General features: G+C 39.9%; 1 protein-coding gene across 2 annotated transcripts in view; it reads left to right on the top strand.

The window, feature by feature from the left end:
• Positions 1–20,804, top strand: part of CERS6 (ceramide synthase 6) — a 271,370-nt gene that overhangs the window by 73,696 nt on the left and 176,870 nt on the right. For both annotated transcript variants that reach the window (XM_070422810.1, XM_070422809.1), the window contains exon 3: positions 6,346–6,476. In XM_070422810.1, coding sequence (XP_070278911.1) covers positions 6,346–6,476 — 131 coding nt within the window. The remainder of the gene's footprint in view (positions 1–6,345; positions 6,477–20,804) is intronic.

Genomic DNA, 20,804 nt, shown 5'->3' with positions numbered 1-20,804 from the left:
GTGTAGATAGAGGGCCCAGTGGGGGTTGATTTTAGGAAAGCCAGCAAGAAAGACAGCTCTTGAAGGTAAGACAAAAGCTCTATCCACAGTGTTTGCAACACAAGGTACAGGAACTGGTGAGCAAGGCTGGCAGATGTCTCCTGGACTCAGTTTAATTCAGAGAGGTAGAGGAAGTACACAGAAGACCACATGGAAGGCAATTTTTCAGGCGCCAGTCTACCTTGATGGCAGCTAAACTGCAAAAACACCCTCCTTGCTCCCCATACTATCAGGAGCTAGTCGCAAAAATCCAACTCCCTAAATGATGAGTAATAAAGAAGGAACACTCACAGCACCAAAGACAAGAAAAAGAATGTATAGTAACACTTACTAATAAATATTGTTATTAGAAAAATTAGGCCACAGGGCAAATGAACATTGTGATCAAATATTTCACCATAAATAATAATAATAAAAAAAGCAATAACTTTGGAAGGAGACACAAAAAAGAAATACAACATCAAAAGAAAAAAAAATGGTTGGTCAACGAAAGAGATGCAGTGTGAGCTGGTAGGTTCAGGAAAAAAGTACTAGGACTATCCCAGAAATGAAGACGAAATTGGAAAGAAAACAGGAAATGCTAGACACTGCAGAAAACTCAACAAGAAACATGGGAAATAGAAATAATAAAATTGAATTAAGTAAAACAAAAAAGAGCTAAAAATAATTAGATACATAGACCAAGCAGATATAGCATCTGCATAATTGAAATCCCTTAAGGAAAAAGCAAAGTAGAATGAATATTGGAAGATGTAATTCAAGAAAATTATCTAAAAATAAATGGAGATTTATTTTAATATGTTAATGAAAATGTCACAAAAATTGACCCAGGAAGGTTAGCACCAAGACTTATATATTAAAAAATTGTTAGACTTGAAAAATAAAATGATAATTTGGGGGGGGGGTGCAGGGTGGAGAGGGTCAATGGTGGGGGGGGAGGGGACATCTATAATACTTTCAACAAATAAAGATAAATTTAAAAAATAAAGCCAATACTATTCACACAAGCCAAAAAAAAAAAGAAGAATTCTTTGATCAGCCAAACAAAAAATCACATCACTTATTTAGGGGAAAATATCAGCATTACTTTAATCCTATCTATAGCAACATTCCACAGAACAGCATTTTCAGTATTTTCAAGGAAAATGTGAACTAAGAATTTTATAAATAATGCAAATTGTTTTTACTGTGTAAAGGGTCAAGACAGATTTTAAAAATGCAAAAATTTGGGGAATTGTTCCCAAAAGTCCTTTTTGAAGAAGCTATCATAATCATTAATTTCAGCTGACCAATAGATAACTAGAAATGTTAGTGAGTTTTCAATACATTTAAACGTTAGAACTAAGAAAGATATGTGAGGATTAGGATGACCGAACAGGCAAGACAGGGCATAAACATTATTTTCTCTCACAATGTAGAAATGATAATAGAGAGAGGAAAGGGAGAGATGGGTGGGAGGCACAGTAAATTCACTAAATGCCTAATCTCTAGTAGCTGGGAGTCAAAGCATATTAGTTTAAGCAGCCAAATCAAGTAATAGAAGTACAAACATATTTAACAACTAGAGGCCCAGTGCATGAAATTTGTGCACGGGGGCGGGGGTATGTGTCCCTCAACCCAGCCCGCACCCTCTCCAATCTTGGACCCCTCGGGGGATGCCCCACTGCTGGTTTAGGTCCAAACCAGGCTCAGATGCTCTCAGAAAATGATAATACTCTCTCAAAGAGCAGAAAATTCCAATGCTATTTTAAACTATCCCAAAGCATAGAAAATTAAGAAAATCATCCAAATTCTTTTTATGTAGCAATGAAACATTAATATCAAAGTCTCACAAAGATTTTATGAAAAAATAAGACTAAAGACCATTGTACTTATTAATATTGATGAAAAATCCAAAATAAAAATTAGCAGATAAACTTAACTGCACATTAAAAGAATTATTCATCATTGTCCAGTAGGGTTTATGCAGTGATTCTCAACCTTCCTAATGCCACAACCCTTTAATACAGTTCCTCATGTTGTGGTGACCCCCAACCATAAAATTATTTTCGTTGCTACTTCATAACTGTAATTTTGCTACTGTTATGAATCGTAATGTAAATATCTGATATGCAGGATGTATTTTCAGGGGTTGCGACCCACAAGTTGAGAACCACTGTTAGAGAGTGCAAGGCCTTCCTTCCCTGAATTCAGTATTAAAAATCTATTTAAATAATATATCATATTAATTGATCTAAGGAGAAAAAAATGCATGATCATCTCCATGGATCCTGAAACCTAACATCATTTTGATTAAAATAAAATTATCTAACTAGGGCGAGTTGGTTTCCTTTAATACACCTGCATATCAGGCCCACAGGCCCAGATCTGGCCTCTTGCTTAATGAGAAACAGAAGGGTATTCCCACTAAAGTCTGGAACAGATAGGGGTGTTTATAACCACTGTTTTACATTGTGCTAAGTTTTATATTTAATTAGCAAATAGATAAGAAGAAAGAACATCAAGGCATAAAAATTAGAAAGGAGCCAATAAAGCTATGGCTATGAAAAGGTTTATTCATTCATTCAAGAAGTATTGAGGCCCTACTGTATTCTAGGTACTAGTGAAAAAACGATACTAAAAATGTCCTTTGTTTATAGAGGTATCATTCTAGTAATATGCTATTATATGACCATATACCAGGAAAATTAGCCATAAACAATATGAAATGTTAGCACAAAATTAGTAATCATATATACATGCAGACATTAAGCAGTCAGAAGATCTGAGAAAATTCCTCATTTATAATAGAAACCCAAAAAGATAAGATCCCTAGGAATAAATGTAAGAAGGATTTGCAAGGTACATGAGGAAATTTCAAACACTGTTGAAGGACACAAAAGACAAACTGAGTAAAGATGTCAATTCACTCTACGTTAATTTAAGAACTTGGTATAATCTCATTAAAAATACCAACCGGTTTTCTTGTTTGACCATTTGTTTATATTTTGAAACTGGACAAGCCAATTCTAAAGTTCATATAGAAAAATAAAAAAAGATTTCTGAGTAACCTAACTTCATATCCTTGTATAAACATAATAGAAAAAATGGAAGAATAGATTCAATTTCTCCTGGGAAAAATGTGAACAATGGTAGTGGCCTATCTGGGTGGCCATTTGGAAAGAGAGTTAGATTCACACCTCCCACTGTATTCTAGGGTATGCATATTCCAAATATGCTAAAGATTGAATGTAAAAATCAAATCTATAGATGTATTAGAATCAAAACAATGTGGGACATTTAGAATAGAAAAGTCTTTTCTAATTATGACCCAAATTCAGAGACTATAACAGAAACAATTGATAAATTCAGATACGTTCAAAAAACAAACAAACTTCTGCAAGTAAAAAATACAAGCAGAAACCACACCATAAGCTAACTGTAATGCACAAGTGACACATTGGAACGAAGTATGCAGCCAGCGGTGCACACAAAGGTTTAATGGAAGAAATTAAAGAATAATTGAAGAAATTCTACAAATCAATTAAAAAAAAATACCTACAAATGAAGAAAAAATGGACAATAAATATGAAAAGACTGTTCATGAAAATGAAATACAGATGGTTTTTAAAACACATGAAAAGATGCTTCTCTCAGAAAAAGAGGAAATCAAATTTTAAAATATACTGAGTTGCTACTTTTTATACATCAGACTGGAAAATAATTGAGTCTGATAACATACTGTATTGATGAGTCTTTGGGAAATGAGCATGCCTGCTTGCGTGAGAGTATTAGTTGGTGAAATTATTAATGAAGGGGGTTTTTCAATATCTAAACACATTGCAAATGCATAGACCCTTTGATCGCCAACATTCACTTCCCGGAATTTATACTTATATATGAAATGGCCTGTAGAAAGTGACCCAGGACAAGGTTATTTATTGCAGCATTGTTTATAGTAGCGGAAGTTTGGAAGCTAACTAAATGGCCGTTCATAGGGGAGGGTATATATGGCATATTCTTAGTTCTACAAAGGAAGGAGGGTGGCCTTTATATTTTTACTAGAGGCTGGGTGCACGAAATTTGTGCATGGGGGCAGGGGTATGTGTCCCTCAACCTAGCCTGCACCCTTTCCAACCTGGGACCCCTCGGGGGATGTCCGACTGCTGGTTTAGGTCCGAACCCACAGGGATCCGGCCTAACCTGGCAGTCGGACATCCCTCTCACAATCCGGGACCTCTGGCTCCTAACCGCTCGCCTGCCTGCCTGCCTGCCTGATTGCCCCTAACCGCTTCTGCCTGCCAGCCTGATCACTCCATAACTGCTCCCCTGCTGGCCTGATCACCCCCAACTGCCCTCCCCTGCCGGCCTGATCACCCCCAACTGCCCTCCCCTGCTGTGACCCGCCTCCTCTGCCAGGACCCGCCTCCTCCACGCAAGTTGGTGGAGATGCCCGGACCAGCCTCCTCCACACTGTGCAGAGCCACAGCACTCCCAAGCCTCACTGCACGGAGCAGCCGAGGAGCCCTGCCTCTGCTGTGCACGCGGCCATCTTGTGGCGATGTCGTGACACCACCTAGGCTTTTATTATATAGGATAATGTACATATTCCAAGACACATTGTAAAGTGAAAAACCCAAAGTCCAGAATGATGTGTGTAGTATGCAGCCATCTATGTGACTGGCGGGGTGAGGGGGAGGGGGGGTATGGGGAGGAGGTTATAAGAATGTATATTCAAATGTGCTTATATTTGCATAAAATAACACTGGAAAGAACCTGATTTAATGACTGGTTACCTGGTAGGAAGGGGAGGAGGAACTGAGAGAGGAGAAACAAAGTAAGAAGGTGAAACTTTGAATAATTTTAATTTGTGAACCATATGAGTGTTTTACCTAGTCAATAAACTTAGAATGTAAGTTGAAATGAAAAATGAATTCTTCTAGGAAAATGGTTGGTCCAAGATATATTGTAGGCTGTAAATTTTTTCTCTCCCATACTTTTAAATTAAGCAAGACATAAGGGAGAGTGGAGATGGTGTCAGGACTACTAATAAAAATAGCTCAGCGTACATGCCTTCCTGAAAGTTTGCAAATAACTTTTATAGACACAAGCTCAGCACATTTTATAACTTCAGTCATAACACTGAGGCCACTGGCTGTGTTTCCTGTGTGTCTGACACCTAGAATTGATTGAGATGCTTTAAAGGGTGTCATGTGAAAATTCAGCCCTCATAACTAGAGAGCAGAAAGCTGGTCAGCCTGCCTTCCCCATTTTTGGTTATTTCCTTTGATCATTAATGCCTCCTTACTATGAAAGCAAAGCTAGAATAAATAAGGAATAAAACTAAATTAGTTTAGTTGTGTTGTGTGGCAGGTCACTCTCCCATAATTTTTGGCAGGGTGCTCTCTAAGATGCCGAAGAGAAAGGAAGGAAAGGGGAGAACTCACATGTGCTGAGTTTATATACATTTTTTTACATTTGGTCCTCACCACCATCCCATTTAGGTGAATAAATAACCCTTTTATTAAATGGGTGAGTAAACCGAGGCTCAGAGGGGTAGGTCCTTGGAGGGAGGAATTGAACCTTTGTCTGTCATCTCCTAATGTTCCAGAAATGTGTGAGACAATTATCATCCTGTGGCAAGCATAAATAGTGTGTCTTTCCGCCTCACCACGTTTGTGTCTTCAGGTTGTACATAGTCCTTGTAAAAGTTTTGATGGGGACTGGTAAAAAGGAATGACCAGGAAAATGAATAGAAGAGGAATGTGTGAAGAACAGAGGAGAGGGGAGAGAGAAGAAAGAAAAAACATATTTTGTAGTGGAATTGGCCCCTTAGGCTAAAACCAGCTATTTGGGGATTGTTCCAAGCTTTTTGTTATCCTGATATATGATAATTGGGTCTAGCCCCCCCCCCCCCCCCAAAAAAAGGAAATATTGAAATGATGCCTCTTTGCAAATTCACCTAAGGTGGCCTTTACCTCTCTGCTTCAGAAGACTTTGTTGATGAATTTTGTTTTGAAACTCCTTTCGTTGAAGGCTGATGGAGCTGACTCAGCCAGGTGGCTGTCCCATTGCATCTTCATTGCTGATAAGAAGTGCAAGCATTAGAGCAAGATTCATATTTTTCAATGCTGTTTCACAGTGAATAACTTCTCTTGTCCTAAGTGGTTATTTACGTTCACACTGCTAATGGAAGGCCTACATCCTCAGTGGTAAATATGGAAATCTCAGTAGCAGATTATATATATTTTTAATCTCAACTGTAGACAAGGGCCTATCTCTTTTTGGTGAAGATGGAAATGATTTTCCTGGTACCTTGTTTCACAGCATCCTGATGAGAAGAGATTGGAAGGCCTCTCCAAGCAGCTGGACTGGGATGTTCGCAGCATTCAGCGCTGGTTTAGACAAAGACGCAACCAGGAGAAGCCAAGCACACTGACGAGGTTCTGTGAGAGCATGTAAGTTGCTGTTTTTCTTTTTGAAAGAAACACCTGCATAGTAACTCATACCATCCCTGAGGTGAAAAATAAAGGCTTGGTCCAGGCTCCAGCGGCCCCTAAAAAGCCATCTGGTGGGGAAAATAGTCCATGAAAACTGGGGGAATAGTTGGTACAAGTTTGTGGTTTCCACTTTGGATGCAATAAATGAAGTTGGCTTCTGCATGGAGTTCCTACAAAGTAGGCATATTACAGAACCTACAATGGAATTTTCAGTCAGCCACTTGAAATATAGCACTAAAAGTCATTACATGTATAGTTTGAATTTTCATAGAGTAGACTTTGTCATGATGTTCTTTCCACTGATAAAAAAAATTTAATGGTAAAGCTGAAATACTAGGATATATTATCAGAGGGTCACACTGATGACCTATATTCCTGGAGATTTAAGAAATGGCTGTATTATATTCTTGGGTGAGTTTAATGAAGCATTGCTTGAAGGTGGGGCATGGAAAGAAAGCCTCTTCTATTTCTGAAATGTGAAGTTTATGGTGTGTAAATTATATCTCAAGGAAGCTGTTAAAAATGATAGAAGACCCAGTGAGAACTCTTCTAGCACAGTGGTATTTTGAAGTGGTGACACTCAATACACGTATCTATAGGAAAGTTAGAGAAAGGAATATTGAAGCATTGATCACACCCCCCACAAAAGGAGGATTCTGCCTCGTTGTTCTAGTTGGTTTTCCTCCTCTGGGATACGTGGTGCCTGTGTCTAACTGTTCTTTCCTTTCTTTGGGAGCTTTGTCCTGACAACTGGTCATTTAACAGAAGTGCTGTCAGTGTAGCTCCCTCCATTGCAGGCTCTTTCTAATTGGGGTTAAAGTTACATTTTCAGGTCTGGCTTTCAATTATGCCCCAAAAGTATTTTAGCAATTGTAATCTAAAGCTTAAAGGGAAACCTGATCTTCTAGGAGAATGAGTGAGAGGCAGAATAGTGTCATAAATCCTAGGGCTGGATAAACATGGGGTGCATAAACAGGGTCTTCAGGAGGTCAGAATATTTATAAAACATGGAAAAAACAGCCTCATAGATACAATCTGCAAAGCCCTTCCTGTAATTGAAGTTAGTGGCAGATTATGGAGGAAGGATTTATGCATCTGGGCTCCTGCTCAGAAGCTGGGATTGCTTCCTGTCCTGGTCCTGCCAATACCCAAAGGGCCAGGGCTCCATCCTAGAGCTGCAGGTCTGAGTAGGGTTCAAGTAGGGTCTCAGCACATGCCCACACACTGAAGCTCAGGTGCCATCTGCTCCAGCTCCCACTGACTTACTTGGTGACTCCGTGCTAGCCCTTTCTACACTGTGCTGAGTCCTACATCCGTGTGTGTAGGAAGCAGTCACCTGGACCCTGTTCAAGTGCAGATTCCGATTCAGTAGTTCTTGGATGGCACCTGAGATTGCATTGTTAGCAAGTTCCCAGGCCATGATGCTGGTCCATGGACCATTTCGACAGGCAAAGCTCAACGTTATACCAGTGTCTGTGTCTTCTCCCTGAATTCAGCTGCTTCTTACCTGCACACCACAATCACCAGGATGATTACTGTTACTTAGTTAAAAATATTTCAATTAGTTAAAAATATTGTTATACTTAAAATTGTTTTTCTTGAAATATTGATGTTTATTGCATGTAAATGGCTAATTATTTTGTATCTACAATCTAGTAATAGATTTATTTTGTATATTTTTAAAAAAATCAAAAAATTTAATGTATCTGTTTTAAATTAAAAAAGAAAACATTATGCTACAGGAAAGAAACCAGTCACAAAAGGCCACGTATTGTATGATTCCATTTATAGAAAATGTCTAGAACAGGCAAATCCCTAAGACAGAAATCAGATCAGTGGTTGCCAGTGGCAAGGATGGAGGGTTGGAAAGCGACAGCTGACAAGGATGGGGTTTCTTTTTGGGGTGATAAAAATGTTCTGGAATTAGCCCAACTGGTGTGGCTCAGTGGTTGAGCATTGACCTATGAACCAAGAGGTCCCTGGTTCGATTCCTGGTCAGGGCACATGCCTGGAGTTGCAGGTTCAATCCCTAATGCAGGGTGTGGAGGAGGCAGCCAATGGATATGTGTCTCTCATCAATGTTTCTATCGCTCTCTCCCTTTTTGAAATCAATAAAAACATATTTTTTAAAATGTTCTGGAATTTAAAATATTTCTAAATGACTGCTAGAGGCATGGCAATGGGAAGGCACAATATGGGGATTGGGAGTGCATAAAGGTATCAATTATGATCTCTTCCCTTGGGTAGCTTACATATAATAGTGTCGTGTAAAATGTAATATCTGAATATGTGAGCGTCAAGACAGGTATTAAAAAATAACCAGATATGTGTGCTAAACAATTGGTATGCACAGCCAGTAACTAAAGATTAAAGGATAAAGATCAATTGTGGGTTAGAGCACACACATGGGCTGCTGGGACTAGAACTGAGTCATTACCAGTGGCCTTTGACCCTGTTGCAGAAGACTGTTGAACTTTGTTTTGAATCTGTTCTCCCTTGCCCTGTAGGTTGACAATAGATTCTCCTGCCTTTCTGAGGACTTTTGTGTGCATCATTTATTCTTTATTTTCCTTATGGTCTTTAATGGGCCACTTCTCCAGATTCAGTCTTCAATCTCTTATTTCCCTCTTTCTACCTTCCATCCTCTGTGTAAAAGGAGTTCTTTTCTCTCACAACTTCTTCCAAAGTCATGTGTCCAGTGCAAATGTTTCTTCTGAGTCATCTCCAACTGGCAACTCTGATGTGCTGCTACTCCTGACTTCTCTTTTTCTCCTATTCTTGTATGCTCCTATTCTGCTACAGGCTGGAAGTAAACCAACTGGCCCCTGAGATCCATTAGTTCTTTGTAAAGTCACTGCAATGGCCCCAGTCCTGATGGGTCTCGTAAGTCCCATTATTTATCCTGATACTCATAGATATTTTGTTTGCTGCAAAAAAAATTTTACATTTTCCTAAAATATTGTTATCTCCATGGTCTGCTGCTTTAAACCCTTAATGATTTTCCTACAACTATAGGATTAATATTAGGCTCCTTAGCCTGATACAGTCTGGCCTCCATCTGTTTGATATTAGTTACCCAGATGACCCCTTTCTTCAGAGGGCTATGTTTCCACTGTCCATACTTTGTTCCTTCCTGCCTTGGTTTGTTCCATGCTCCTGATTGGGAACCTCTACATTCCTCTGCCTCACCCATTTACCCCATATCCATTCTTCAAACCCCAGGCCCTCTCGGAAATGTGTTGTGACTGTTGGGAAGAGCTAGTCACTTAATACCGAGTCATGTGTTTACTTCTGTGGTTATTTATCTTTTCATAGCTTGTCTATATAGTCTCACCCTAATTATATCATATGTGCTCCTTGAGGGCACAAGAACTACATCTTGTTTTTCTTGCATTCTTCTCTGCCTTTACCACAACATGTAGATGCTGCTGAATCAATATTTGTCGAATAGCTCTATGTTCAGATGACATTGTTTTGGAAGAATTTGCTGATCTAAGTTGGCATAATGCCCCCCCCCCCCACCCACCCAATGAAGAGTGTCTAATATATATGGACTTTACCTAAAATTTATCTGGGGAGATTACTGAACTATGGACTGCTCCAAGCCAATTTCAGAAGCAGAAACCAGGGGGAAAGAATGGGATAGCAAAGAAGTACATTTAGATAGCACCATGAAAAATAAAACAGAATTATATAGTTCTGTGCATGCACACATGTATGTCACAGTTATTTCCTCACCACTTTAAAAAATAATCTGGGAAAGCCATCTTAACCAGGGATGCACTTCATAATCACCTGGTAAGCTTTCCGAAATACGTACACATGCCCAGGCCCACACCAGCATGTCTGATTAAGTGTGGGGACTCGGGTGGGGTCTGGACATGCATATCTTGGAAGAAATATCCTGAATACTGATGACACGCATCTCTGGTTAAGAAGCACTAATCTCTGAGAAGAGATGACTACTGTTCAAATCTACTAAACAAGCAAGACAACACAACTTTGGAGCTTATAGATCTAGGGCCCCAATGGAAAGATTCTGTAGTTTTTCTGTTATGTAAGTACTGCTTTAGAAACCATAGCATCCCTCCAGGGGAATTGTATTTCATCTGTCAGCAGTGTAGAATGCACCAAGATGCATGACAAACAGTGCTTATAACCATCTGCTGGCATGTCCAATTTTGGGCACACCCATTGAATGCAGAAGGACTGAGTAGGAGAAGCTTTTCAGCAAGTAATGTGTTGAAACATTGACGTGGTATTTTTTCTTCTTTATGCTGATGTCAGTCATTTACAGCTGTGTTTGTTTTGATGAATATTTCTTCCAGAAGCATTTCAATCTTTATTGGAAATTGAAATAGAGATTTTCAGGAGGGAGTAAAGAATTTATAAAAATGAGATGTCATGTGAGACATTTTAGGAGAAACTGGCTCTGAGTGGGAGCCATTTAACTGGGGGTTCAGGCTTTGAGGCTTCACCTTCCTCCTCTAACAATAGCTGGATAACATAAAAGTAAATATCTGAAATGAAAATATCTGCAGGGTGACACAGGAAGGGGCAGAGATAAATTTTCGGAGTAAAAGGCTTTCCTTTCAATCTCTCCTTACCTATGCATATTACTTTGTAATATTGTGCAGTAGGTTTAATAGCACACATCTGGGAGTAAATATTATGTGTGGCTTTCATTTCAGCAGTCTCTATTTGACTGGACAGATAAATCTCCCACATGATAACCTGGAAATGTAGGAGAAGGAATAGTCATGCTTCACAGGTTAGTGGTAATTTCTTTGGATTAAAGTTTGATCCGTATGGAGACTTGCTGTAAGACGAGGATCCAAGATTGTCTTTTGTTTAGGAATTCCATTTTAGACTTGATGCTGATTAAAATTATCCCCCAGTGCTTCTGTATCTGTATGCTTCTGCTAGTGGTAGTACAATGACCAAAATCTGGGAACCTTTTGAAATTGTGTCTTCATTTCTGCAAAGGACTGTGGTCTTCTTAATTTGTGATTCCATTGAACTAAGGATAGCTCAGCATGAGAAATGAGTGGCTTCACCAGTTGCCTTCATGCCACCAACTCGGTCACTGCTTTTATTTGTTAGCTGTTTTATTTGGACAAATCAGCAGTGCTGTCTGTGACTTCAGTACGGAAGTGGAGCCTGATAATTGAGGGGTGAAAATCGGGGTTGTACAGGAAACAAGTTGAGTCTCATATTCCTTTATTTCAGATCAGTTTTTGATCTCAGGAAATTGTCTGGTTTTTATAACTCACTCACCTGTTTGAAAAAAAAATCAACTGCATATTTGTAAACTGCTTTAGAATCTTCCATATTCCACACTACTGATGGACAAAATTTGCCAAAAAAAAAAATCAGTTTTGATGATTTTCTCCATTAGATCACGATGTGAGCATCTTTTACAAAGTTCACCATCAAAGTTATGCTGGAGATTGATACGGTTTCAGAACAGGAGAATAAGAAAAGTGATGTCTTCATTTTATCAGTACTGAGATACATGATTGGCAGTGTGTCAAATGCTGATCATAAATCTGAAAAAAAATTAATTGTAAATTCGGGGGACAACCACTTAGGTCTTGAATAGTATAAGGTTGAGTTGTTTTGTTGCTGTGAAGGTGGTGATTTTTTTTTCATTAATACAAAATCATCCCTAGGTTGGTGAACAATTTCTATCATGCAAAGTACATAGTTACTCTGGCCTCATTATTGTTCAAATTTGGTTGAGACAGTGAATGTCTTGGTGTTGAAGGCTATTCTTGACTATTTCCAGTGGTTTTTAATCGGTGGGTTGTATTCAGGTCAGTTTTGACGTTGGAACAGGAGTCAGCAAACTTTTCCTGTAAATGGCCAGAAAGTAAATATTTTAGGCCACTCAAGCCTGGTGACAATTATAACTCTGCTGTTATACCACAAAAACAGCCCCAGACAATGCAAATGTGCATGGCTGGTTTTCAATAAAACTTTATTTATGGATACTGAAGTTTGAAGTCATCATTTTCAAGTGTCATGAAGCATTATTCTTAATTTTTTCTCCCAGCAATTTAAACATTTTACAACTATTCTTAACTCATGGGCTGTACAAAAACAGATGGCCTTCTGGATTTGGCTGGCGAGCCATAGTTTGCTAAGTACTTTAGGATTACAGTATTATTAACAGTTTTTTCAGAGTTTCAAGAAAGAGAATGTGTTCCTATAGCACCAGGCACAATAATCCATTGTTCAGAGTGTTGCCATGTAATAGAAGCATTATGACAGTTCTGTAATTAGTGTGTCCTGTCTCTAATATTCCTGAGACATGGTGCCTTAATGCAGTTTCATTTAGCTCAATCAAGCCCTCTTTGAACTTATTAGTATTCTTAGGCAGTGTCGCTTTCACTACAAACATTATGAAGATTGATGAACCTGACTATAGGCAGTCTATTCTTTTGCCTTGAATAAGCTCTTAAAACCTTTCTCCCTCTTTCCACTCCAGACCTACCATCTGTAGCAAGTTAACTCGGTTTTCCAATTAAATCAAGCCTCTCACATTCCTTGATGGCATATGGCTAGGCCTCTAATCCATGTGTACTGGCTAATTAAGGAAAACATAGTTTTGCTAAAAATATCAAAGAGGCTGTACTTTGGTCAAGCTGGCTGCATACTCACTATTGTTGGTCAGTTCTCTTTAAATATTCATTTTCTTAAGGCTCTGTAGATAATTTTTCCAATAATTTTGTTCAACATGGAGTTGGAGAGTGATGAAAAGGACAGAGTATTGCCCTACCCAAGTGGCTCAGTTGGTTGGAATGTCATCCTGTACACCAAAAGGTTGTAGGTTCAATTCTAATCAGGGCACATACCTAGGTTGCAGGTCCAATCCCCAGTCGGGGCATGTATGGGATGCAGTTTCTCTCTCACATCGATGTTTCTCTCTCTCCATTCCTTCTTCTCTCTCTAAAATCAATAAACATATCCGTAGGTGAAGATGAAAAAAAAAAAAAAGGACAGAGTAAATTGAGGAATAACTGAATTTATTAAAGCCTAATATTCTTATTTAATTCTCACCTGCCATATTTTGAATTTATACATCATTTCTCTTTGTTGTTTAATCTATTTTAAAAGTTTTTTTTTCCTATTTAGGACAAAATTATGAAAATCATTATAATCAACTTTGATTATAGGAGATATATAAAACGTTTGTAAAATTTAGAGAAAAATCCTCCAAAGCCTATCAAGCAGAAATTAATACTTTAACTTTTTCTACTTATACAGGACTGTAGTCTACCTATGTACCCACACAAATATACATACATGCTCTGTATCTAAATTTGGTGCCTGCCCTTCTCGAGACTTTTTTTTATAGAACCCACCTCATCAGAGTGTCTGAAGAAGACTATAGAAACATTATGTTTTATGCCTTGTCTTCTGGATCCATAAGTCACTATTCTCTGAGTGGCAGTACAGTCAATTGTGCTATAATATGATGTGCATTCCACAAAATTGCACAACAAAACAAAACAACACAAAACAAAACAACACATGGCTTATGAGAAAAATGAGTCAGGACACAACACTCAAAAACTTCATCAGTGACATTAAAAAAAGAGTTAGGAACCTAGTAAAAACAGGAGTATAGTGTTACAGATGTTAAATGGTTAAAAAATAGTTTACCTTTAAAAAAAACCTCATGTTTGCTTGTAAGTTGCTGTTGGGTATTAGTTTGCTAGGACTGCCATAACAAAATCCCACAGACAGGGGTGGCTTAAACAACAGGAATTTGTTTCTCACAATCTAGATGTTGGAAGTCCAAAATCAATGTGTCACAGGGTTAGTTTCTCTTGAGGCTTTTCTTATTGGCCACCTTCTCCCCGTGTCCTCACTTGGTTTTTCCTCTGTGCATGCTCACCCTTGATGCTCCTTCTCATAAGGACACCAATCATATTGGACTAAGACCCCAAACTTAGAATCTCATTTAACCTCAGTTGCTTCCATAAAGGCCCCATTTTCAAATACAGTCACATTGGACTTTAGGGCTTTCCATGTATGAACGTTGGGAGGCACAATTCTGTCTATAACAGTGTTGGAAGGGTTACAGCTCATAATGTCTATGAAGCAGAGGAAGGAAGATGATCCAAAATCGGAGAGCAAGTTGTGACACCAGATGGGTGTGGCTCGTAGCGCCTGTGAATTGAGGTGGCTTGGAGATGTTTGAGAGGGGTGTGTGTGTGTTGTGTATTCCTGCACTGCTCAGGTTAACTCAGTATAGTTCTCTGTAGTTACCTAGAGCTTCTGGCAGATGAAATCACATATAAGCAATTATGCAATCCTTGTTATACTCACATAACACTGGAAGACATTCACGGTTTCACAACAAGCTTTGCAGCGAGGCTAATGGGACAGGGTAGTGGTGTGGTGGGGGAGCTCTGGAGCCCTGCAGTCCGAGTTCCAGTCTTCTCTCTAGGAAAAACCTCTGGGGTATTTGGGACAGGTGTTTGGCCCCCTTCAGTTTCAGTTTCTTTCTTTGTCAAATGGGCAGGTAGTGCCTGCCTCATAGGGTCCTGTGAAGGCTAAATAAATGAGTTACCGTCTATACAGTGTAGAGAAGTGTGTGGCACACACAGGGGTGGTGAATGTCAGGTACTGTCAACACCATCACACAGCCAGTTGTTAGTCAAGCTGGTGTAATAGGAGCAGCAGCAAATAGCTAGTATTGTGTCAAAACCGTGCCCTGGCAGTGTGGCCCCCCCCCCCCCCCCCCCCCCCCCAGGCACACTACCTACCAGAGGCAGCTCTGGTGTTTGTCATTTTGGGAGGAGAGATCCAAGGATAGCAGGTTCTCAATTTAGAGGAAGCTCTTTTGTTCTGTGGAACTCCAAGGAGACAGAACCACGTGACCTTGTGAGTTCACAGGGCTGTTAACGTGGACTTTACTTACACACAAGAAAAAGATGCCAAACCCATGTGGGTTCAGAGGGCCAGAGCCCTGGGCTTGCTGTTGTGCAGCAATGTGTGATAGAAGAGGATGTGAAAGGGTGTCCTACTTCAGCAGGGACCCATGCCCACTGTGCCTGCAGAGGCCAGGGCTTTTGAAGCACCACATGAGAAATGTCAGAACACACAGTGAATGTCTTTGAGCCACAGTGGTTTAAAATTTGCCAGGTGATTCTGAGGAGGACACAGCTTGCCTCTGCCAGGAGGGAGAGGGAGCAAAGCGTGGAGCCCAGTAGGGCTGGCTTTAGTAGAGCCACCTGTGCTAGAGCCAGGACAGTCTGATCAGCTGTGGGAAGGGCCAGCGTGGCCTCAGTCTGGAAGCTTGAGTTAAATGTAATATTTACTGGTTACCTCCTATGTGCTAAGGAGGCAACTGACCTTGAACAGATTTGAGGCTGGGAATCAAATGTACCCGGTTCATGTCTTGGCTCAAGCTATGGTACCCTTAGTGAGTAATTTAACTTTGCTAGGTCCCAGGGGCCTCTTCGGTAAAGGACAAATGACTCTTCCTCACAAGGTCATTTGGGAATCAAATGAGGGTTACATATAATGTGCTTCTCTCCATGCCTGCGGCTGCAAAGTTGAGTAAACAGCCATTTCGGACCTTGTGGGACTCACAAGGGCAATTGATTCTCCTTATTAGTAAAGCTGGTCAAGACGTCGGATAGGGAGCTGTATAACCTGTGATACTTAAGTGATGTGACTTATTTCTAGGGCCTTTTCCTTATTGCCCTAGCCATGGAGCTTTCTGGGTCTTGTATCTTAATGTGCCATCAGGAGAACTAATTTTAGATTGTTGAGAAGGAAACACTTTGTTGCTTCCTCTTGGGAATCTGGTCTGGTTTGCTCTCTCTTTCTGTCCTTCTCTTTACTCCGCCTCCTGCTGTTCCAGGGCCAGACCTTCTGCTTCCCTCTGGCTCTTTGCCCCCCTGTGATTAGCTCATGGCGGCCACATCCCTTGGCAAGGGGCAGACAGGAGCCCTAAGAGAATCCTCAACCATTACTAATTTGACTGTGATTGCCTTAAAAGTTGGTGCAATGCACTTGACTCCCGATGTTGGAATATAGTACCTAGTCATTTGAGGAGTGAATGTTGGTGTATAAGGTGGTGGTAGTGGAGGGTGGGCATGTGGACAAAGTAGCAGGAGGCTCAGCCATTTCCCCTTTGGGAAGATTTGAGCAGATTCCAAGTGACTATTGGGGAAGCAGATCTTTGGGGTTTCTCTGTAAGCCTCCCCAAATTTAAATTCATAATCAGATGGGAAACTTAACTAAATGCAATTAAGGCCAATTACTTTCATGTTAAATGCTAGTCAGGCTGCTGGCAGTGTCCATTGGGCTGTCTTGACTTGAGAGAATTTAAGTAATTGTAGAAAAATGACTTTAAAGCCCAGCCAGCGTGGCTCAGTGTTTGAGCATCGACCTATGAACCAGGAAGTCAATGTTCGATTCCTGGTCAGGGCACAGGCCCAGGTTGCAGGCTCAATGTGGGGGTGTGTAGAAGGCAGCCGATCAATGATTCTCTCTCATCATTGATGTTTCTATCTCTCTCTCCCTGAAATCAATAAAAGAATAAATAAAAATATATTAAAAATGATTTTAAATGTGGACAATATTTTTTATTTAGCCTATATACCATCTCATAGTAGTTGCTATATAGAATAGAGATTTTCAACTGGGGTGCCACAAGAATTTTTTAAATAAATAGTCAGGCAGTACCTCTTTTCCCTTAGGTTGTCAAAACAAAAAAATTGACAGCAGCAACACAACAATAGCCGTCCAGTGTGAATGAATCAAAATTATATCTATTTTTTGTCCAATCAGCAAAAATATATTTTTGATGTGCGGCAGAATTTTCAGTAATTAGTTTATGTGTGTTGTGAGATGAAAAGGTTGAAACTTCCTGATGTGGGAAGTTCATGATACTGTTTTTCGGAGGATACATTGCAAGAGAGGTGATGGAGCACCGTGACAGAGAGGTTAGCAGCAGAATTGGCATTAAAGGTTAGTGCACAAGTCTTGGACCTATCACGTAATTCTTCAGGGTTCTGATAATATCTGTCCCCCCTGTATTTAGCCACAGAGATCATGACATTTTATATTTTCATCTTACATATGATTACATAACATTAGGGTTTCTTGCAGATGTGCTGGACACGTAATGCTGGTAGGAGAATTAGATCCTAAGCAAGAAGGGGAAAACGGTGTTTACTGAGGTTATGTTTTATTCCCGATCCTGTAATAGGACCTTTGTAGTTGATCCTTACAGCCAATGTTTGTAGTATGCTAGGTATTTAAAACCTTTCATACCCATGAAGAAACTGAAGCAAAGAGAGATGCAGTAACAACCCATGTCACACAGCTAGTAAGCGACCGAGCTGGAATTTGTACCCAAATCTTCCTAAATCTGGAGGCTTGTGTTATTTCAACAGCACCATGTTAGAGAAAGCTCGAGAACATTGTATATTCCCACATTCAGAGCAAATATGGAGAGGGGGCTCTTTGGTGTTTTATTGCACATCCTGGTCTTTCTGTTTCCTGCAGTTTATGAGGGGCTAGGATTCAATGTCGTTGCTTTCTCCTTGACATGCTGATTGCACTGAGTCATTCTCTACTGCTGCACTTGGAGACTTGCTGTTTTCACTGTTTGGATTTCTCTCTGCTATTAAGCTGTCCACTGCCTTGGCTGCTGGGCCTGTCGTCTTCATCTTCTCTTCCCCATGGCTCAGCACAGTGCTGGTGCTCTGTAAACCCCAATAAATGTCTACTGAATGAATCAATTATTTGTATTAAGGACTGGATTGAACCTCTAGGGGCGAGAGCACTGAATTTAATTAGAAGAAGCTCAAGTTTATTGTCTTTGAAATAGTCCTAGGGAAGATTGAGGTGGGGAGGAAAGAGGCAGGAAGGGCTTTCTGGAGGAGGTGGCACGGCTGGTTTTTAGGGATGATTACATTGGCCAGGTAGAGAAAGAGAGTGCTGTTGCCAGAGGCTCTCCAGGGAGTGGAAATTGCCTGGGGGGAATGGTGGGTTTGAGGAACTCCAGTCAGCGGGAAGGGTGACCAGGAGAGGGAAAGCCAAGAGGCGGGTGTGGACCTGTTGCCAAGCTAAGGCCCTGGGCATTTCCTCCCACCCTCTCCTCTCTACATATTTAGGGCCATCTGATCTTCTGCTGTAAAATGTCCTAATTTTGCCTGCTTTCACAAAAATTCCATCTTTACCGACTGCTTGGCTCATTTAAGAATGGAGTTGTGTTTTATTATCAATGCCTCATACCTGTGTCTGACTAAATTTGAACCCTTTTGTTCTTTCATTAGAAAAAACACTTGCTCGTTCCACATAAATCTCTCACGTAATAGAGATGATTCTGAGCGGGCACCTTCCTTGTGTGGTCTGCCTTCCAAACTTTATCATATCTACTAAAAAGGATAATTCAGTGCATTGAATTGGCATGATGACCTCCTCCTCTTTATTCCCCACCCCCCACACAAACATGCGAAAATTAAACATCCAAAGGAAAAAGAAAGAAATCTAAGTTAAATTATATCACCTCACTATTGGCTACACCAACTGTGTCATATTTTACAGAAAAATACATCAGGGTGTGAGACCCATGCTGGTATTAGGCCATTAAGTTGGCCTCTGCAATCAAGGTCCAACCTTGAACAAACAAACAAACGAGGGCACACAGTCAGGAAAGATTGTCCCAGAAAATCCAGAAAAAAAGTCATGCGCCCACAGGACTTAATTCCCTTCAAACTCCCAAATGGTTATGGAGGACCTTTATGTCGAAGGGGTAAGTGCGGAGGGATTTAAAGGTAAAAAGAACAAAATTGCTGTTCTCTGGTGCTCTTTTTTAGGAGAGAAAAGCACAGTGACTTAGAAAAAGCTCAAGGCTGAGTCATCGAATTGTAATGAGTTCTTGTGGGTTAGCAAACTGAATTTCAGATAAACAAATCTAAGAATTGGTCAATGTAGAGAGCTTCTTGTAGATTACTTTTATGATGGATGTGGGGGCTAGAATTCATCTTGAAGTTTATAAAATATTGAGTTTTGTTTGTGGAGTTTTTATCTTCAGAAGAACATTGTGAATCTGGTGCTGTCCATGGAATAACAAGCGACCATGTTGTACTGGGATTGTGCCAGACCTTCCTACAAGGAAGCACACACCATGAAGCCTCACTGTGTGTGTTTCTGTCCCGGGTGCTAGTAGAGTCACCAGGCCTGCAAATTCTTTACTTGTGATGGCCCTTATTTGGTGCTCCTTCTCTGTAGAAACCAGCTTTCACCCGGAGCCATTATTGATCTTTCTTTAGGTCTCTTTGCCTTTTCTGTGGTTAGAAGAATGGGGTGGGAATAGGTGAGGGGCTATAGGAAGTAGGTGGAAGTGCTTTTCAGCTTACATCAGGGCCAACCCAGTGATCTGAAGGTTGGGATACTGTTTTCAGGAAAAGTAAATTCTCAGTGTCATGCTTTGTGAGATAAGGTTGAGAGGCTTAAACCTGTACCTGCAGCACGAGTTGGTAGGCCCATGCATATCTCAAGAAGTAGCCAAGTACAGAATTTCCTCCAGTGTTGTTCTTTATATGTGTTTTTCATTGGAAACTCTCAGTTTTTGTTTTCTTTTCATTATTCATTAAGATTGTAGTTTCCATCTACTATTTTCTCTCCCATTATTTATTTTAGTGGTAGAAATGTGTCCAATTTGAACTGATTTCAGTTGTTATTGATTTTCTGAAATAGGATTTGAACCTGTGGGCATAATTTCAATTTGATTCATTCAAAATAAAATATTGTTTTATAATGAGTTATGAAGTATTCACATGAAACCTAGCTTAACCCCTGGAGTACTAGAATCTAAAGCTCCTCTTACTACATGACTCACAATGTTCTTATTTTTGTGTTTCCCCCCAGAACTTATGTGGTTTAGTAAACATTTTTTGAGCATTTACTACATGCTGGGTTTTATATCAGATGCTAGATGGAAATATAGGACTATATTTGATGGATAAATGACACTATTTCTTTACTTCACCCTCTAAAACTTAATTTCCTTATCTGTAAAACTGAGCTAATAATCTAAAAAACATGACAGAATGAAATAAAATAATTGCTATAAAGCAGCTGGAATATGACAAACATATAGTAAGAACTCAAGAAAAATTTTGATCGATTTGAATTTCTGTGTATTAGAGGCTGACAAAATGAATTGAATTCCCCTACCTAGTCAAATACTATTCCCAGTTTTCTTAATACCCTAGGGCACTGCATTGCCATTATGCATTTTATCTAGGTTTT

The sequence above is a fragment of the Myotis yumanensis genome, unplaced genomic scaffold (genome assembly GCF_028538775.1).
Source record: "Myotis yumanensis isolate MYYU_CA2020_CCGP unplaced genomic scaffold, mMyoYum1.0.hap1 SCAF_8, whole genome shotgun sequence".
NCBI classification, from domain to species: Eukaryota; Metazoa; Chordata; class Mammalia; order Chiroptera; family Vespertilionidae; genus Myotis; species Myotis yumanensis.
This window is presented reverse-complemented; position numbering and strand designations above follow the sequence as displayed.